Source organism: Portunus trituberculatus, chromosome 24 (assembly GCF_017591435.1).
Source record: "Portunus trituberculatus isolate SZX2019 chromosome 24, ASM1759143v1, whole genome shotgun sequence".
Lineage (NCBI taxonomy): Eukaryota > Metazoa > Arthropoda > Malacostraca > Decapoda > Portunidae > Portunus > Portunus trituberculatus.
This window is the reverse complement of record NC_059278.1, coordinates 10,914,295-10,932,304: the sequence shown is the minus strand read 5'-3', so window position 1 is coordinate 10,932,304 and position 18,010 is coordinate 10,914,295. Positions and strand designations below refer to the sequence as shown.

At 49.0% G+C, this 18,010-nt stretch overlaps 2 protein-coding genes across 3 annotated transcripts; both read right to left on the bottom strand.

Annotated features, from left to right (window-relative positions):
• Positions 1-624: 624 nt before the first annotated feature.
• LOC123508167 (extensin-2-like) lies at positions 625-3,848 on the bottom strand. The gene is made up of 5 exons (XM_045261702.1): positions 3,816-3,848; positions 3,548-3,658; positions 3,240-3,428; positions 2,506-2,964; positions 625-2,432 (listed from the first exon to the last, which is right to left on the bottom strand). Exons 1-5 carry the CDS (start codon positions 3,846-3,848, stop codon positions 969-971), a joined length of 2,256 nt encoding a protein of 751 aa, XP_045117637.1. The 3' UTR covers positions 625-968.
• On the bottom strand, positions 2,894-14,518 carry LOC123508334 (mucin-2-like). 2 transcript variants are annotated; one of them, XM_045261954.1, is made up of 10 exons: positions 14,424-14,518; positions 8,371-8,454; positions 8,055-8,228; positions 7,849-7,962; positions 6,337-6,572; positions 5,762-6,070; positions 5,432-5,500; positions 5,040-5,274; positions 4,447-4,908; positions 2,894-4,416 (listed from the first exon to the last, which is right to left on the bottom strand). In XM_045261954.1, the coding sequence occupies exons 1-10, from the start codon at positions 14,485-14,487 to the stop codon at positions 3,851-3,853; spliced, it is 2,313 nt and encodes a 770-aa protein (XP_045117889.1). In that variant the 5' UTR covers positions 14,488-14,518; the 3' UTR covers positions 2,894-3,850. The 2 variants fall into 2 exon arrangements, with proteins under 2 accessions (XP_045117889.1, XP_045117888.1); XM_045261953.1 differs by having other exon boundaries at positions 2,894-4,908.
• Between the last annotated feature and the right edge of the window lie 3,492 nt (positions 14,519-18,010).

The window sequence follows — 18,010 nt, the reverse complement described above, 5'->3', positions numbered from 1 at the left end:
TGTAGCAAAAAACTCAGTATGGTGGTCATTACTGAAGCCATCTATCAGCTTAAAAGGGGAAGTGTTTGTGACTATACATAACTTTTATAATGATTTAATCACGTTTTACGTAAGGATTATTTTGTCCAAATTTTAGAGTTTATCGCGAGGATGTTGGAGAGGGCAGAGAAATTAATGAAAAGTTCAGACGTTTTATACTCGTTTAGGTAGGGATTCATGAAAGTATAGCCGTTTTTTTTTCCCTGCATTATATACCTTTCCAGACACGGGACATTTATGAAGTAGTAGAAAGGGAAAAGAAATGAAAGGAAAAAGTTCAGACGTTTAGGCAGGGATTTATGAAGTGTATAGCCATTATTTTTAACCTCTTGCATTATATACCTCTCAAGACACGTCTTTACAATATACCTCTCAAGACACGTCTTTACAAGTTCGCGTTAAGACAATATAACAAACACTACAGTTATATTTATATAATCTAAGCAAGTAGATTCAATACACTTTCCTGAGCTAGTTACTTTTATCTATATTCACTTATGATTTTCCTGTAGCCCATAAGCCTTTTTTTTCTCTTGACTGTTGGAGTGCATTAGTTTGAAAGGGAGAGCACAGAAACAAGCCATATACAACAGAAGCCTTTAATAAAACTGCGTTATAACAACGTACACAATCGATCTATCCACACATTCTTGGTTGTAGGTACAATAAATACTACCCAAACATTTTACAGACACCAAATCTTGGTGGGCCCTTACAAGCCTTTTCTTCCTCTGACTGTTGGAGTACATTAGTTTGAAAGACCACAAGCCATATACAACAGAAGCCTTTAATAAAACTGCATTATAACAACATACACAATCGGATCTATCCACACATTCTTTGGTTGTAGGTACAATACTACCCAAACATTTTACATAGAAACCAAATCTTGCTTCAATCTGCAGGTTTAAGTTGAATTTTACCAAGATCTAATGTTCTGGTACAGGAACACGAGTATCGTCTAGAACTCGTGCCTGTTCAGGAGTTGATCTTTGTGTTGTAGGTGTTGTCATATTGGTGTTCTTACCTTCCTCAGGAAGAGCTCTTACTAGAAACTGCTTGTAAGGAGATTCGTAGGAATTGGACTTGGTACTAGGAGTTGTGGGAGCATAAGGATCGTATGGGGAGTGAGGACTGGCAGAACTATAAGAATTAGGATCATATATATCAGGAATATAGCGGGAAAAAGAGACCGTGAAGCTTACATCATTTGCTTTATATGTGTTGGTGGGAAAGTTTTCGTAGAGAGACTGGAAAGAAAACGTGGAGATAGCAGGCAATATATAGCGGGAGTTGACAGAGTAAGGCGGTGACTGCGGCGCGTAGCTGGGAGGGTCGACCACGTAGGGCGGTGGCGGCTGCGTGGCGTAGCTGGGAGGGTCGACCACGTAGGGCGGTGGCGGCTGCGTGGCGTAGCTGGGAGGGTCAACCACGTAGGGCGGTGGCGGCTGCGTGGCGTAGCTGGGAGGGTCAACCACGTAGGGCGGTGGCGGCTGCGTGGCGTAGCTGGGAGGGTCAACCACGTAGGGCGGTGGCGGCTGCGGCGCGTAGCTGGGAGGGTCAACCACGTAGGGTGGTGGCGGCTGCGGCGCGTAGCTGGGAGGGTCGACCACGTAGGGCGGTGGCGGCTGCGGAGCGTAGCTGGGAGGGTCGACCACGTAGGGCGGCGGCGGCTGCGGAACGTAGCTGGGAGGGTCGACCACGTAGGGCGGCGGCGGCTGCGGAACGTAGCTGGGAGGGTCGACCACGTAGGGCGGCGGCGGCTGCGGAACGTAGCTGGGAGGGTCGACCACGTAGGGCGGCGGCGGCTGCGGAACGTAGCTGGGAGGGTCGACCACGTAGGGCGGCGGCGGCTGCGGAACGTAGCTGGGAGGGTCGACCACGTAGGGCGGCGGCGGCTGCGGAACGTAGCTGGGAGGGTCGACCACGTAGGGCGGCGGCGGCTGCGGAACGTAGCTGGGAGGGTCGACCACGTAGGGCGGCGGCGGCTGCGGAACGTAGCTGGGAGGGTCGACCACGTAGGGCGGCGGCGGCTGCGGAACGTAGCTGGGAGGGTCGACCACGTAGGGCGGCGGCGGCTGCGGAACGTAGCTGGGAGGGTCGACCACGTAGGGCGGCGGCGGCTGCGGAACGTAGCTGGGAGGGTCGACCACGTAGGGCGGCGGAGGCTGCGGAGCGTAGCTGGGAGGGTCGACCACGTAGGGCGGCGGCGGCGGAGCGTAGCTGGGAGGGTCGACCACGTAGGGCGGCGGCGGCGGAGCGTAGCTGGGAGGGTCGACCACGTAGGGCGGCGGCGGCGGAGCGTAGCTGGGAGGGTCGACCACGTAGGGCGGCGGAGCGTAGCTGGGAGGGTCGACCACGTAGGGCGGCGGAGCGTAGCTGGGAGGGTCGACCACGTAGGGCGGCGGGCGCGTAGCTGGGAGGGTCGACCACGTAGGGCGGCGGAGCGTAGCTGGGAGGGTCGACCACGTAGGGCGGCGGCGGCGGAGCGTAGCTGGGGGGGTCGACCACGTAGGGCGGCGGCGGCGGAGCGTAGCTACTCGAGTCGACCACGTAGGGCGGCGGTGGGGCGTAGCTACTCGAGTCGACCACGTAGGACGGCGGTGGACCATAGCTACTCGAGTCGACCACGTAGGACGGCGGTGGGGCGTAGCTACTAGAGTCGACCACGTAGGACGGCGGTGGACCATAGCTACTCGAGTCGACCACGTAGGGCGGCGGTGGGGCGTAGCTACTCGAGTCGACCACGTAGGGCGGCGGTGGACCATAGCTACTCGAGTCGACCACGTAGGGCGGCGGTGGACCATAGCTACTAGAGTCGACCACGTAGGGCGGCGGTGGACCATAGCTACTAGAGTCGACCACGTAGGGCGGCGGTGGACCATAGCTACCGAGTCGACCACGTAGGGCGGCGGTGGACCATAGCTACTCGAGTCGACCACGTAGGGCGGCGGTGGACCATAGCTACTCGAGTCGACCACGTAGGGCGGCGGTGGACCATAGCTACCGAGTCGACCACGTAGGGCGGCGGTGGACCATAGCTACCGAGTCGACCACGTAGAGCGGCGGTGGACCATAGCTACTCGAGTCGACCACGTAGGGCGGCGGTGGACCATAACTACTCGAGTCGACCACGTAGGGCGGCGGTGGACCATAGCTACTCGAGTCGACCACGTAGGGCGGCGGTGGACCATAGCTACCGAGTCGACCACGTAGGGCGGCGGTGGACCATAGCTACTCGAGTCGACCACGTAGGGCGGCGGTGGACCATAGCTACTCGAGTCGACCACGTAGGGCGGCGGTGGACCATAGCTACTCGAGTCGACCACGTAGGGCGGCGGTGGACCATAGCTACCGAGTCGACCACGTAGGGCGGCGGTGGACCATAGCTACCGAGTCGACCACGTAGGGCGGCGGTGGACCATAGCTACTCGAGTCGACCACGTAGGGCGGCGGTGGACCATAGCTACCGAGTCGACCACGTAGGGCGGCGGTGGACCATAGCTACCGAGTCGACCACGTAGGGCGGCGGTGGACCATAGCTACTCGAGTCGACCACGTAGGGCGGCGGTGGACCATAGCTACCGAGTCGACCACGTAGGGCGGCGGTGGACCATAGCTACCGAGTCGACCACGTAGGGCGGCGGTGGACCATAGCTACCGAGTCGACCACGTAGGGCGGCGGTGGACCATAGCTACTCGAGTCGACCACGTAGGGCGGCGGTGGACCATAGCTACCGAGTCGACCACGTAGGGCGGCGGTGGACCATAGCTACTCGAGTCGACCACGTAGGGCGGCGGTGGACCATAGCTACCGAGTCGACCACGTAGGGCGGCGGTGGACCATAGCTACCGAGTCGACCACGTAGGGCGGCGGTGGACCATAGCTACTCGAGTCGACCACGTAGGGCGGCGGTGGACCATAGCTACTCGAGTCGACCACGTAGGGCGGCGGTGGACCATAGCTACTCGAGTCGACCACGTAGGGTGGGGGTGGACCATAGCTACTCGAGTCGACCACGTAAGGCGGCGGTGGACCATAGCTATTCGAATCGACTTCGTAGGGCGGCAGTGGACCATAGCTATTCGAATCGACTTCGTATGGCGGTAGACTATAGGTGGGCTGAAGGTAGGGCGGTGGACCATAGGTGGGCTCAAAGTCGACTTTGTATAGCGGTGGACCATAGGTGGGCTCAAAGTCGACTTTGTATAGCGGTGGACCATAGGTGGGCTGAAGGTAGGGCGGTGAACCACTACTAGCCAAGCCCACTTTGTAGGGCGTTGGACCATAGGTGGGCTCAAGGTAGGGCGTTGGTCCATAGGTGGGCTCAAGGTAGGGCGTTGGACCATAGGTGGGCTCAAGGTAGGGCGTTGGACCATAGGTGGGCTCAAGGTAGGGCGTTGGACCATAGGTGGGCTCTTTAAAGTAAGAGCCCGGATAATATGGGGTTGGAACATGGTGGGTTTGAGCAACGTCAGAAGAACCGTAGTCAATTATCGTGTGAGGCAAGTATGGATTAATATAGTTAATCGACTCATACGGGTTAGTATACTCAACCGATTCATATGGGTTAGTAAACTTATAAGATGTAGAGATTGTCGAGGGTGAGGTAGGGGTAGTACACACGTAAGTAGAGATGGTGGACGGTGAGGGATAATAGTTGAAAGTTCCGGAGGGGTAAGACTTGTAAGGGTTTGTTAATGGAAATAATGTGGTGTCAGGATTCACATAATTTGAAGTAAAAGTGGTGATTATGTTGGATGTAAGAGTGAAATGTGTAGTAACTGTTGAGGGTGTAGGGGAAATGGTCGTCAATGTGGAGATGATACACATGTCAGGGTTGGTGGGAGTTTGGCTGCCGTCATGACCTGTGGAGTGAAAATCTTTCAGCAGCATGTACTTGTGCACCATTCTTGAACTCAGTATTGCAATTCTTATCCATGTGATCATACATGTATTATAGTAATTCATTCAGTACAGTGTTATGTCGATTTCTTACCGATTGTTCGTTGCCGATCTTGAACATGTATTCTGACAAGAGCAACAAGCTTCGCAAGAAGCTCTTTGACCTGGTTGGGACCAGCGCCACTTTGGTATACTGCACATAGATCCGTGACACAGGCGTCGATGTAGAAGTACAGGTCAGAGTGTTGATTCAGGACAGCAAGGAACTCCTTCTGGCATGTTTGACGGTACTGCGATCTCTGCGATTCAGGAACATGGCACACTGGACCCTGGGTAACGAGAACCGATTTTACCGATTTACAGGCTGCTAAAATAACATGCTAAAATAACTCCCTGAATATTTCGAAAGGGTTCTAAAGTACTCATTTACACCTTTTGTCAGATTGACAAAGTTGACTGACAAACTGGTTGACGATCTATACTCGCCTTTTTTCCATTGCACACGTCAGTGCTGGAATACAGTTGATTGCACTCGTAGTCTGTTTGAGTGTTCGTCTGTGGTAAGTGAACATTGTGTAAATCGTCTGTGATAAGGCAGTATTAAACATTAAACCATAAATCTACATCCATACGTCTAAAAAAACAAATGAAGCCTTACTAAACAATCTACATTCATACATCTCGAAAAAAAAAAAATTAAGCCTTACTAAACATTACAGACCATAAACCTACATGCATACGTCTCAAACACCAAATGAAGCCTTACTAATTCACACTATCAACACCGCTAACTACTTACTAGAGACGTATGCTTACCCTCCAGGATAAAGAGAAAGATTCTTGGGGCCACGATGCGAGCTCAAGCACTTGACCACTTCTATCCGTGAAATCATCTTGTATGTAGAAATTGTAATGGCCGCAAAGTCCATGAAGGGAGTGTGCCAAGCTGGGATGTGCCCACACGTCCACGCGGTCGTAACATATTTGCAAACTAAGCATAGAGGATCCCACGATCACAAGACAGCTCTCTCGCCGCCAGGCAAATACATCGTGGTTGCCATAGGAAGTTTTCACTCTATGGATACCATATGCTGGTACATGGAATGCTTCTCCATTCACCAAAATCTGTTGAAATATTTACGCGAATTTTTTGTTTACTAAAAATAAGGGTTAAAGATTTCCTAAAAATAAGGGTTAAAGATTTACTAAAAATAAGGGTTAAAGATTTACTAAAAATAAGGGTTAAAGATTTACTAAAAATAAGGGTTAAAGATTTACTAAAAATAAGGGTTAAAGATTTTTTCCTAAATGTGAGAAGTTTAGAAGACCTTTATACACGAATTTAGAAAACAGCTTACTTTAGTGCACTTACTTCAGTGCACAATACTTACGTCGAATAAATACTTTGTGGTGATGACAAGCAGCTCATTAGGATGGTTCCGGAAGGTTATTTTTGAAGGACATGCACCGCAACCCCAGCACGTTTCCAAGTCAATAAACACACCCATGTCAGGATTGAAGGTGGATCCCTGTTGCGTTAGGGTGTAGTTACAGACCCCATTCCAGTCGTAGTGGTGATTGTCATACGTGATGAAGTGACTGGCAGAATACATCGAGCACTGGCTGCCTGCAGACCATGGTGATTTTAGTTTTTTTTTTTTCGTTAGTTAAATTTTTTTTTTCGTTAGTTTTTTTTGGGGGGGATCTGTTTTTTACGTAGGTGCATCACCGGCCAAAAGGTATAAAAATAACCAATGAAAAAATTCCCTAAAATCTCACTTCTATCTCTCTAAACTTACGGATTGTGTTGGGACAGGGAGAAAACCTTGCCTTGGGGCAGAGAAAAACCTAGTGGCAGAGAAAAACCTAGTAGTATAGTAGTTTAAAAACAATTCCTCCACTGAATCGTCTAACGACATACCCTTACAAACAACTATTCCTTCATGCTTATAGGACACTAAATATACCCCTATTCTACACTTGCCGCCCTGTTCATTTATAATCTGAACTAGAAACCACATTTCCCTTTATGAAAAAAAAATAAAAAAAAATGGTTTACTAAGTTGTGCGTTCTGAGTAGTCTAGTCAATCTCAATCCCCAACTCCCACTGTTAGCTTGGTACAGCGGTCTTGCCGAAAATGTTCAGAGTTCTCTACGCCAGTTTCTCAACACTTCCCCACTTAACTCTGTACGGCTGCCTTACCTGCCTATGTATGGAGTATTCTTCACATGTGAAGATCCATTCATACTGCTCACTTGGATAGGAGAGACTTCGAAAGCTTTTCATCTTAACTCATATGCCTGCCTGCCTGCCTGCCTACCTTCTTTCTCATCATCGCAATGTTGCAGGATCTATCATCCACCGCTATTTTCATGCCTTTGTTATCTTGCTTACTGCATGCTACCCCCTTCTCTCATGACTTCTTTTTGTAACTATTCGGGTTATATCTCGAACGCAATCAATTCATCCCTTCCTCTAGTTGACCGATCCCTTTCTCTAGTAAACTTTGGTGCCCCCCTGCCTGCTTCTGTATTTTCATTTACCTATGACTAACTTCAGATTTATTCTGATCTTTTAAAACAAGCCGAACCTGTTCTGGGATTGGTGCCTCATTGGGCCTTCCTGTACACCTTTTTTGTTGCCATTGGTCTTTTTAAGCAGTAGGGGCAACTAGCCAAGGGCAAGAAAAAATTGAAAAAAACCCTTCCTTAAAGTTCAAGCGAGTTATCCAAGTTAACCAAAATCCCCAACCAAAATTTCCATCCTACACAAGTTGAAAGCGTTAGTTAGAAATAGAGGATCAGGGTCTTTAGATATTACAAAGCAAGAGTTCAAGTCACAGAAAGATGGAAATGCAAAAACAGTTATCCAGAAGAGTTCTCTAATGAAGGCTTTACTCACAGCACGCATTAATGTAACCAGTCGGGACCCACTGCCCTGCCTTGCACTCAAGGGGAAAGCATTGATTCGTCACAAACCCTGGTGGGTAGAGCTGACCGTCCAACCCCAAACAACCTATAAGAAAAATATTGTAAAGTTTCATGACACTACACAAAATGCATTGCGGTCATGAGGCAAAAATAGGTAACATTGAGGTGCAGACTAACCATTCCCACTTGAGTACTTGCAATTGCCATCACCAGGTTGTCCTAAGCGTTTTTCAACAAGCTTTCCTCCCTCGCACACCACCTGCAAGCAACAGTCAGGTGCAGTTAAGGCCACCTCGCCGTCCATCACTATACTGTCGCCGTAACAGCACCATTGTTTCTGGGGATGCTGCCCTGGAGGAGATGAAGACCAGCGATTAAATTTTCCATAAAAATTCTGATCTTCAAATTCCTAAAAAAAATTTCATATACCTTAAATTGTTCCAGTTATATAGCCAATACAAAGAGCAAAACCTACACCAGAAGATTTACTTACACCTAACAAGATATGCGGAGGGAAGGGTGGTCACCAATAGGAGAGCCACCAACCACATACTTGGACCCCGTAGCTGATGTGTCCCTGCAGAGAAACCACCATTGCACATCACTAATTGCACCACTTCAATGAATGCCTACTACCTACTTAATTCATAACTCAGGAGTCATGTTACTGGATATCAGCTTAAACGGCCAAGTAAACACCTAATCATTACCAGATTAAAACATTAACCATTATCTTAAAGACAGTAATCATAAAATCACTCAAACCTTCTCAAATATATATAGATGCCTACAGAATTTAAGTATCAAAAGACGGTTCCATAATCGTGGAGTTGATCACGCACGCATGGTTCACGTATACACTAGGTAAATTCGCCAACGAATTCACCCATCCGTTCACCTATTAATGAAAAATGCCACTAAAGATCCTCCAACACCTCCATAATCAACGATACATCTATCCTCCCGTTGTCATTACAGCAACGAGTACAAAACGCTTCTACTCAGCACTAAACACTCACGCAACGCTAGTCATTTCCACAATGACCCACCAATAATGATTCATACGTATCAGTTTCACTCTTACAAACCAGCATCACCCAGTACTACTGCTGCTAATCACGCAATATTAGTCACTCCATACAGCGACTAACGATTAGACGTTATTCATCAGTTCCACCCCTACTCCTACATGACCTATTACATCACCCAGTACCTTTCCTAGTAAACACTGGAAGACCTTGTAATATGTCAAATACCATTACTAGCATCGTTCAAGACAGGTCTAGTTACCTCTTGCCACTACCGATCCCTACTTAGACCCACAACCACCCCAAGGAAACTCCACGAACTATACACAGCCACATCCTCCTTTAAACACGCAGTCAAGTAATAAACATACCGGGCCACTTTAAAACGCACGCATACGCAAACTATGGACACACAGCCACCTGCAAAGGCCACGCACACGTATAATACATCCGTAGCCACCTACAACACCACGCCTACAAGTAATATATCCATTGCCGCCTGTACACCAGACGTCCACGCCCACCCACAACCACCAATCGTCCACGCCCACCCACAACCACCAATCGTCCACGCCCACCCACAACCACCAATCGTCCACGCCCACCCACAACCACCAATCGTCCACGCCCACCCACAACCACCAATCGTCCACGCCCACCCACAAACACCAATCGTCCACGCCCACCCACAAACACCAATCGTCCACGCCCACCCACAAACACCAATCGTCCACGCCCACCCACAAACACCAATCGTCCACGCCCACCCACAAACACCAAACGTCCACGCCCACCCACAAACACCAAACGTTCACGCCCACCCACAAACACGCACTCTCTCCCACTAACATCCACGCCCACCCACAAACACGCACACTCGCCCACAGACATCCACATCCATCTACAAACACACGCACACTCGCCCAACAACATCCACGCCCACCTACAAACACACGCACACCGACATACACGTCCACCTACAAACACGCACACTCGCCCACCGACATACACGTCCACCTACAAACACACGCACACCGACATACACGTCCACCTACAAACACACGCACACTCGCCCACCGACATACACGTCCACCTACAAACACGCACACTCGCCCACCGACATACACGTCCACCTACAAACACACGCACACTCGCCCACCGACATACACGTCCACCAACAAACACACGCACACTCGCTCACCGACATACACGTCCACCTACAAACACACGCACACTCGCCCACCGACATACACGTCCACCTACAAACACACGCACACTCGCCCACCGACATAAACGTCCACCTACAAACACACGCACACTCGCCCACCGACATACACGTCCACCTACAAACACGCACACTCGCCCACCGACATACACGTCCACCTACAAACACACGCACACTCGCCCACCGACATAAACGTCCACCTACAAACACACGCACACTCGCCCACCGACATAAACGTCCACCTACAAACACACGCACACCGACATACACGTCCACCTACAAACACACGCACACTCGCCCACCGACATACACGTCCACCTACAAACACACGCACACAACATACGTCCACCTACAAACACACGCACACTCGCCCACCGACATACACGTCCACCTACAAACACACGCACACTCGCCCACCGACATACACGTCCACCTACAAACACACACACACACTCGCCCACCGACATTCGCCCACCGACATACGTCCACCTAAAAACACACGCACACTCGCCCACCGACATACACGTCCACCTACGAACACATACATACTCGCCCACCGACAACCACGTCCACCTAAACACACGCCCACCGACATACACGTCCACCTAAACACACGCACACTCGCCCACCGACATACACGTCCACCTACAAACACACACACACACTAGCCCACCGACATACACGTCCACCTACAAACACACACACACACTCGCCCACCGACATACACGTCCACCTACAAACACACACACTCGCCCACCGACATACACGTCCACCTACAAACACACACACACACTCGCTCACCGACATACACGTCCACCTACACACACACACACACACACACGTCCACCTAAACACACACGCACACTCGCCCACCGACATCCACGTCCACCTACAAACACACGCACACTCGCTCACCGACATACACGTCCACCTACAAACAAACGCACACACTCGCCCACCGACATCCACGTCCACCTACAAACACACGCACACTCGCTCACCGACATACACGTCCACCTACAAACACACGCACACTCGCCCACCGACATACGTCCACCTACAAACAAACGCACACCGACATACACGCCCACCTACAAACAAACGCACACTCGCCCACCGACATACACGTCCACCTACAAACACACGCACACTCGCCCACCGACATAAACGTCCACCTACAAACACACGCACACTCGCCCACCGACATAAACGTCCACCTACAAACACGCACACTCGCCCACCGACATACACGTCCACCTACAAACACACGCACACCGACATACACGTCCACCTCCACCTACAAACACACACACACACACACTCGCCCACCGACATTCGCCCACCGACATACGTCCACCTAAAAACACACGCACACTCGCCCACCGACATACACGTCCACCTACGAACACATACATACTCGCCCACCGACAACCACGTCCACCTAAACACACGCCCACCGACATACACGTCCACCTAAACACACGCACACTCGCCCACCGACATACACGTCCACCTACAAACACACACACACACTAGCCCACCGACATACACGTCCACCTACAAACACACACACACACACTCGCCCACCGACATACACGTCCACCTACAAACACACACTCGCCCACCGACATACACGTCCACCTACAAACACACTCGCCCACCGACATACACGTCCACCTACAAACACACACACACACTCGCTCACCGACATACACGTCCACCTACACACACACACACACACACACACACACAGACATACACGTCCACCTAAACACACGCACACACTCGCCCACCGACATCCACGTCCACCTACAAACACACGCACACTCGGCCACCGACATACACGTCCACCTACACACGTCCACCTACACACACACACACACCTACACACACACACACACACACACACACACACACACACACACACACACACGTCCACCTACAAACACACGCACACTCGCCCACCGACACACGTCCACCTACAACACACACACACTCGCCCACCGACATACACGCCCACCTACAAACACACGCACACTCGCCCACCGACAACCACGTCCACAAACACACACACTCGCCCACCGACACACACACACACACACACACACACACACACACACACACTCGCCCACCGACACACACACACGCCCACCGACACACACACACACACACACCGACACACACACTCGCCACACACACACACACACACTCGCCCACCTCGCCCACACACACACACACTCGCACACACACACACACTCGCCCACCGACACACACACACACTCGCCCACCGACACACACACACACACACCCCGACACACACACACACACACACACTCGCCCACCGACACACACACACACTCGCCCACCGACACACACACACACACACACACACACACACACTCGCCCACCGACACACACACACACACACACACACTCGCCCACCGACACACACACACACACACACACACACACTCGCCACACACACACACGCCCACACACACACACACACACACACACACACACACTCGCCCACACACACACACACACACTCGCCCACACACACACACACTCGCCCACCGACACACACACACACACGCCCACCGACACACACACACACACACACTCGCCCACCGACACACACACACACACTCGCCCACCGACACACACACACACACACACACACACACACACACACACACACACACACACACACACACACACACACACACACACACACACACACGGCCCGGTAGCTCAGTGGTTAGAGCGCTGGCTTCACAAGCCAGAGGACCGGGGTTCGATTCCCCGGCCGGGTGGAGATATTTGGGTGTGTCTCCTTTCACGTGTAGCCCCTGTTCACCTAGCAGTGAGTAGGTACGGGATGTAAATCGAGAAGTTGTGACCTTGTCGTCCCGGTGTGTGGTGTGTGCTTGGTCTCAGGCCTATCCCAAGATCGGAAATAATGATCTCTGAGCTCGTTCCGTAGGGTAACGTCTGGCTGTCTCGTCAGAGACTGCAGCAGATCAAACAGTGAATCACTCACACACACACACACACACACACACACGTCCACCTACAAACACACGCACACTCGCCCACCGACATACACGTCCACCTACAAACACACGCACACTCGCCCACCGACATACACGCCCACCTACAAACACACGCACAGTCGCCCACCGACACGTCCACCTACAAGCACACGCACACTCGCCCACCGACATACACGTCCACCTACAAACACACGTACACTCGCCCACCGACATACACGTCCACCTACAAACACGCACACTCGCCCACCAACATACACGCCCACCTACAAACACACGCACACTCGCCCACCGACACGTCCACCTACAAACACACGCACACTCGCCCACCGACATACACGTCCACCTACAAACACACGCACACTCGCCCACCGACATACACGTCCACCTACAAACACACACACTCGCCCACCGACATACGTCCACCTACGAACACACGCACACTCGCCCACCGACATACACGTCCACCTACGAACACACGCACACTCGCCCACCGACATACACGTCCACCTACGAACACACGCACACTCGCCCACCGACAACCACGTCCACCTACGAACACACGCACACTCGCCCACCGACAACCACCTAAACACACGCACACTCGCCCACCGACAACCACGTCCACCTAAACACACGCACACACTCGCCCACCGACATACATGTCCACCTACAAACACACACACACTCGCCCACCGACATACACGTCCACCTACAAACACACACACACTCGCTCACCGACATACACGTCCACCTACAAACACACACACACACTCGCTCACCGACATACACGTCCACCTACAAAACACACACACACACACTCGCCCACCGACATACACGTCCACCTACAAACACACACACACTCGCTCACCGACATACACGTCCACCTACAAACACACACACACACACACTCGCTCGCTCGCTCACCGACATACACATCCACCTAAACACAAGACACGCGCCCACCGACATACACATCCACCTAAACACAAGACACGCGCCCACCGACATACACATCCACCTAAACACAAGACACGCGCCCAACAACGCCAACCCACAAGCACACGCGCCCACCCACACTCGATAAGTTAAAAAATTCAAATACTCGCTTACAAACCCAAAGCCTGTAACATCCCGCACCAATGGAACAAAAGTTACCTGAAAAAACAACTTCACTCGACAATAGTTACGTACAACCAACCCTGAAGAACAATCATACGTAATGCACTAATCACTTCACCTGTACAATCACGTGTAGAAGCCAACGCCGCACTGACCCATCGGCCCGCTTCTACCTTCATCATCACCTTCCCTGTTCTGGCCTGCTCCGGTGACTTCGGGTTTCTGATGAGTGTTCGAAGCGGCATTATTTCTTTGGTTAAAGAGCTTGTTTATTTTCGAATGACATTATATGTTTAGCTTAGATTACCATTGAATGCCGATACTGTTCCTCTCTCTCTCTCTCTCTCTCTCTCTCTCTCTCTCTCTCTCTCTCTCTCTCTTGTGCATATTGTGAGAAAGTGGAATGTAAGAGTGTGCTTTTCGCATAATGCAGGTATTGAAGGTGTAATATAGAGTCAATGTATTGTTGATATGGTGTTGGAATGATGATATGACGAAGAAATAAGTGGTGTGCAGGCATACTTTTGTTTGAGTGACGTGTAGATTTGCTGAGAATACGACGTTGGGAAATTGCAGTGCGTACGTACGTGGGATTATGTGACGGGCAGGGGGGATAGGATTTGTTATGGGAGAAGCATGATATAAGGTGTGTGTCTTGGTATTTGTATTGGTCGTCTTTACAGATAAAAGGTGAATGTGTGTTGAAAACTGCACCGCATATATTTCCTTCTTATTTATTTAAGGTTTATAATTATTCATTTTATGGTACACAGGCAAACCAAAATTTCTACCCCATTAGAAAGATGCGAAGATTCAGAAGCAGGATTACTTAGACGGAAACCAGTTGCCGGTTTGTTTTGCTGTGGAGAGAATCAAGTAAAGCTGGTGAAAATAACAACCAATTATATATATATATATATATATATATATATATATATATATATATATATATATATATATATATATATATATATATATCACATAAGGTCAAATCGGTGTCATTTACACTCATTACATACATACTTGGAAATCTGTTCGAGTGTTATTAATTTTGCTTGTACATCGTGTAATAAATCACATAACCAGTGAACTTGATAAATGTCAAACTTAGCTATGAAATGAGATTTTTTCTCTAGGTACCGTTTCATATGTTAATTGAATCACATTTTTTTTTTTTTTTTTTGCGTGTGTCCAGGCGATTCGTTAGATAAACTACTCCTTTCAAAGCTACAATGTCGCGTGTTTGGTGATATTAAGTATGATTCCTGAACTGTTTGATATAAATGTTTGTTTATTTAGGATTTAATGGAACACTAGGCCTATTCATGCAAAGCCTTAAATGACTATCTAACAACCAAATTCCGATCCAAGTTGTTACCATTCAATCACCTTGTGTCCCTCAAGTCCTTACCTTGCCCAGCCTCATCAGCGTCAAAAAGTGCATATAACCTGGCGGCTATAGATTCTACGACACTGCTACCCGATATAATGATAGATGTAATAGAGAACCCAGTACTGTCTGTATTACTGCTACCATCTACTGGCGGAGGGTGGGGAGGCGAGTAATAAATGACCGTGAGTATACGCACATTTTGTGCCTATTTGTAAAAAGCATAATCTCGTGTTACGTGAAGATTATGTACGTATAAATGAAGGGTTTATCGTGAGAGTATGAGAGAGAGACGCAGGGGTGTGAGAGAGGGAAAGGAAGAATAATCGAGAAATGAGAAAGGAAGAAAACTTAGGACATCCGGTGAAGGGAAGGGAAGGAATACAGTGGAATGAAAAGAGGAGAGAAAGAAAAGGTAAGTGGAAAGAAAAATGAGAGAAGAGGTGAGGAAGAACGAACAGTAGAATTCCCAGTTAAGAGAAAATAGAGTGAATGGGAAGGAGTAGGAGGAGGAGGAAGGAAGAAGAGGAGAGGGCTGAGTAGTGGAAGAGATGTTGTAAAGGGCAAGTAAAGTGGCAGCAGTGAGAGAAGAGTGGAGGGGGAGGGGAGGAAAATGGTGAGAGGAGCAGGTGAAAAGGGTTAGGGGGGAGGGGAAGGTTGATGGAGGAGAAAATGTGAAACGAGGTGACTTAGAGGGTATCGGAGAGTCGGGTGATGGTTGCGAGGGAAAGGAGGGAGATGATGTGATGGGGGTAAGGGAGAGCCGGATGATGGTTGTGAGGGGACGAATGGAGAATATGAGGGATATGGGAGAGCTAAGTAAAGGTTGTGAGGTAGAGGAGAAAGGTGATAGGGGTATGGAAGAGTCGGGTGATGGATGGTTGTAATGAAGAGGAGGGAGATGAGGTTGGGTGATGAGGAGCATCAAGGTGTGAGCGTGGCACGCCATATGGCGCCGCGTTATTATTATTGCGTCTGTCTCATCTCACTTTGTATATTATCTGCATAAAACCAGTAATAAAAAATAAAAAAAAACTTGCATTGTGTCCTTTCGTCTCATGACAGCTTCGCTCTGTGTGTTATTCTTGAGTATATTGTTATCCATTTTCTCTGAAATCAAACTTACTTTTCTCGATGGATATCCGTTGTGATTGTGTTACTTAAATTTTTCAACTATAATTGAAAACTGTTTTACATTCCTTCCTTCAATGGCGTACATGTGCCACTAGAATTCATGACCATTTCATAAAGAGGAGAATCTACAGTAGTCACAGGGGTTCAGCAAAGGTGCTTCCTCTGCAATGCAGCTGTTGCGGAAAATCATGTGGAATGATCAAATGGAGATCAATATAATTATGGATTAATGAAATGTGCTTTACGTATTAAGAGTCTCCACAAACACCGAGACGAAGGAAATGATGATGTGTATTATTGCTTCTTTACCTAAGTAGTTTCGTACGCTGACACATCACTCCTTTAGCAACCAAAAAATAAATTATATATATATATATATATATATATATATATATATATATATATATATATATATATATATATATAATGTCAATTTCACGTAACTGCTATGTTTTTATTAACTTTGTGATCTTTGATATACTAGTTTATTTATTGTAAGAAAATGCTTTTGCACTAGTATGTGTAACGATAGAATTACTTTTTTGTATATTTTCATTATTTTTTCGAACTTTAAAAGAATTATCATGATCAGATCCATTTCTTTGCTTTACGAGTTTTGGTCAGTCTACATTATGTCAAATTTCAAAAAACTACAAGATCATAACGGTGGTAATGGTGGTCTTACATGCTTAAATTATGAATCCCACCCGGCTTGTGAATCACTTTCCCATTCCTTACATCAGCGGTTGAAAATCCTTTGCAACGTTCTTCTTATCGTGTGGCGGTGCTTCTTCAGGTTTGTAGAGCTTCTTGTAGGGTGGAGGGGCGCGTCCCTGTCTCAAGGAGTGGTCAGGAAGGTTGATATCCGATCCAAGGGCTAAATTTACTGCCGCTACCCTTATCTGGATTGTTACGCCCCTGAGTTGGCTTGACTGGGTACCCTTCAACGCTTCAGGACAATATCCCCCCAGACAAAACCCCCCCGGACAAAATCCCCCTACCAATATCCCCCCAGACAATATCCCCCCTAGGACAATATCCCCCCTAGGACAAAATCCCCCTTAGGACAATATCCCCCCCTAGGACATTTAGTGTTATTATGCTCATGTAGTAGTATTGATTATAATTGAGACTTTTGATATAAGCTCAGTATTTTATGTGAATCTTTGAAACACTCTCTC

Bases quoted from the DNA above. Each gene is read 5' to 3' on its own strand.
- LOC123508334 (XM_045261953.1), bottom strand. From the start codon at position 14,487: ATGATGAAGGTAGAAGCGGGCCGATGGGTCAGTGCGGCGTTGGCTTCT. The intron at 8,229-8,370 runs GTAAGTAAATCT...CATCTCCTCCAG, and splicing joins CTCCGCATATCTTGTTAGGT to GGCAGCATCCCCAGAAACAA. The intron at 7,963-8,054 runs GTTAGTCTGCAC...TTTTTCTTATAG, and splicing joins CAAGTACTCAAGTGGGAATG to GTTGTTTGGGGTTGGACGGT.
- LOC123508167 (XM_045261702.1), bottom strand. From the start codon at position 3,848: ATGGTCCACCGCCGCCCTACGTGGTCGACTCGA. The intron at 3,659-3,815 runs GTAGCTATGGTC...TCGACTCGGTAG, and splicing joins GCCCTACGTGGTCGACTCGA to CTATGGTCCACCGCCGCCCT. The intron at 2,965-3,239 runs GTAGCTATGGTC...CGACTCGAGTAG, and splicing joins CGCCCTACGTGGTCGACTCG to CTATGGTCCACCGCCGCCCT.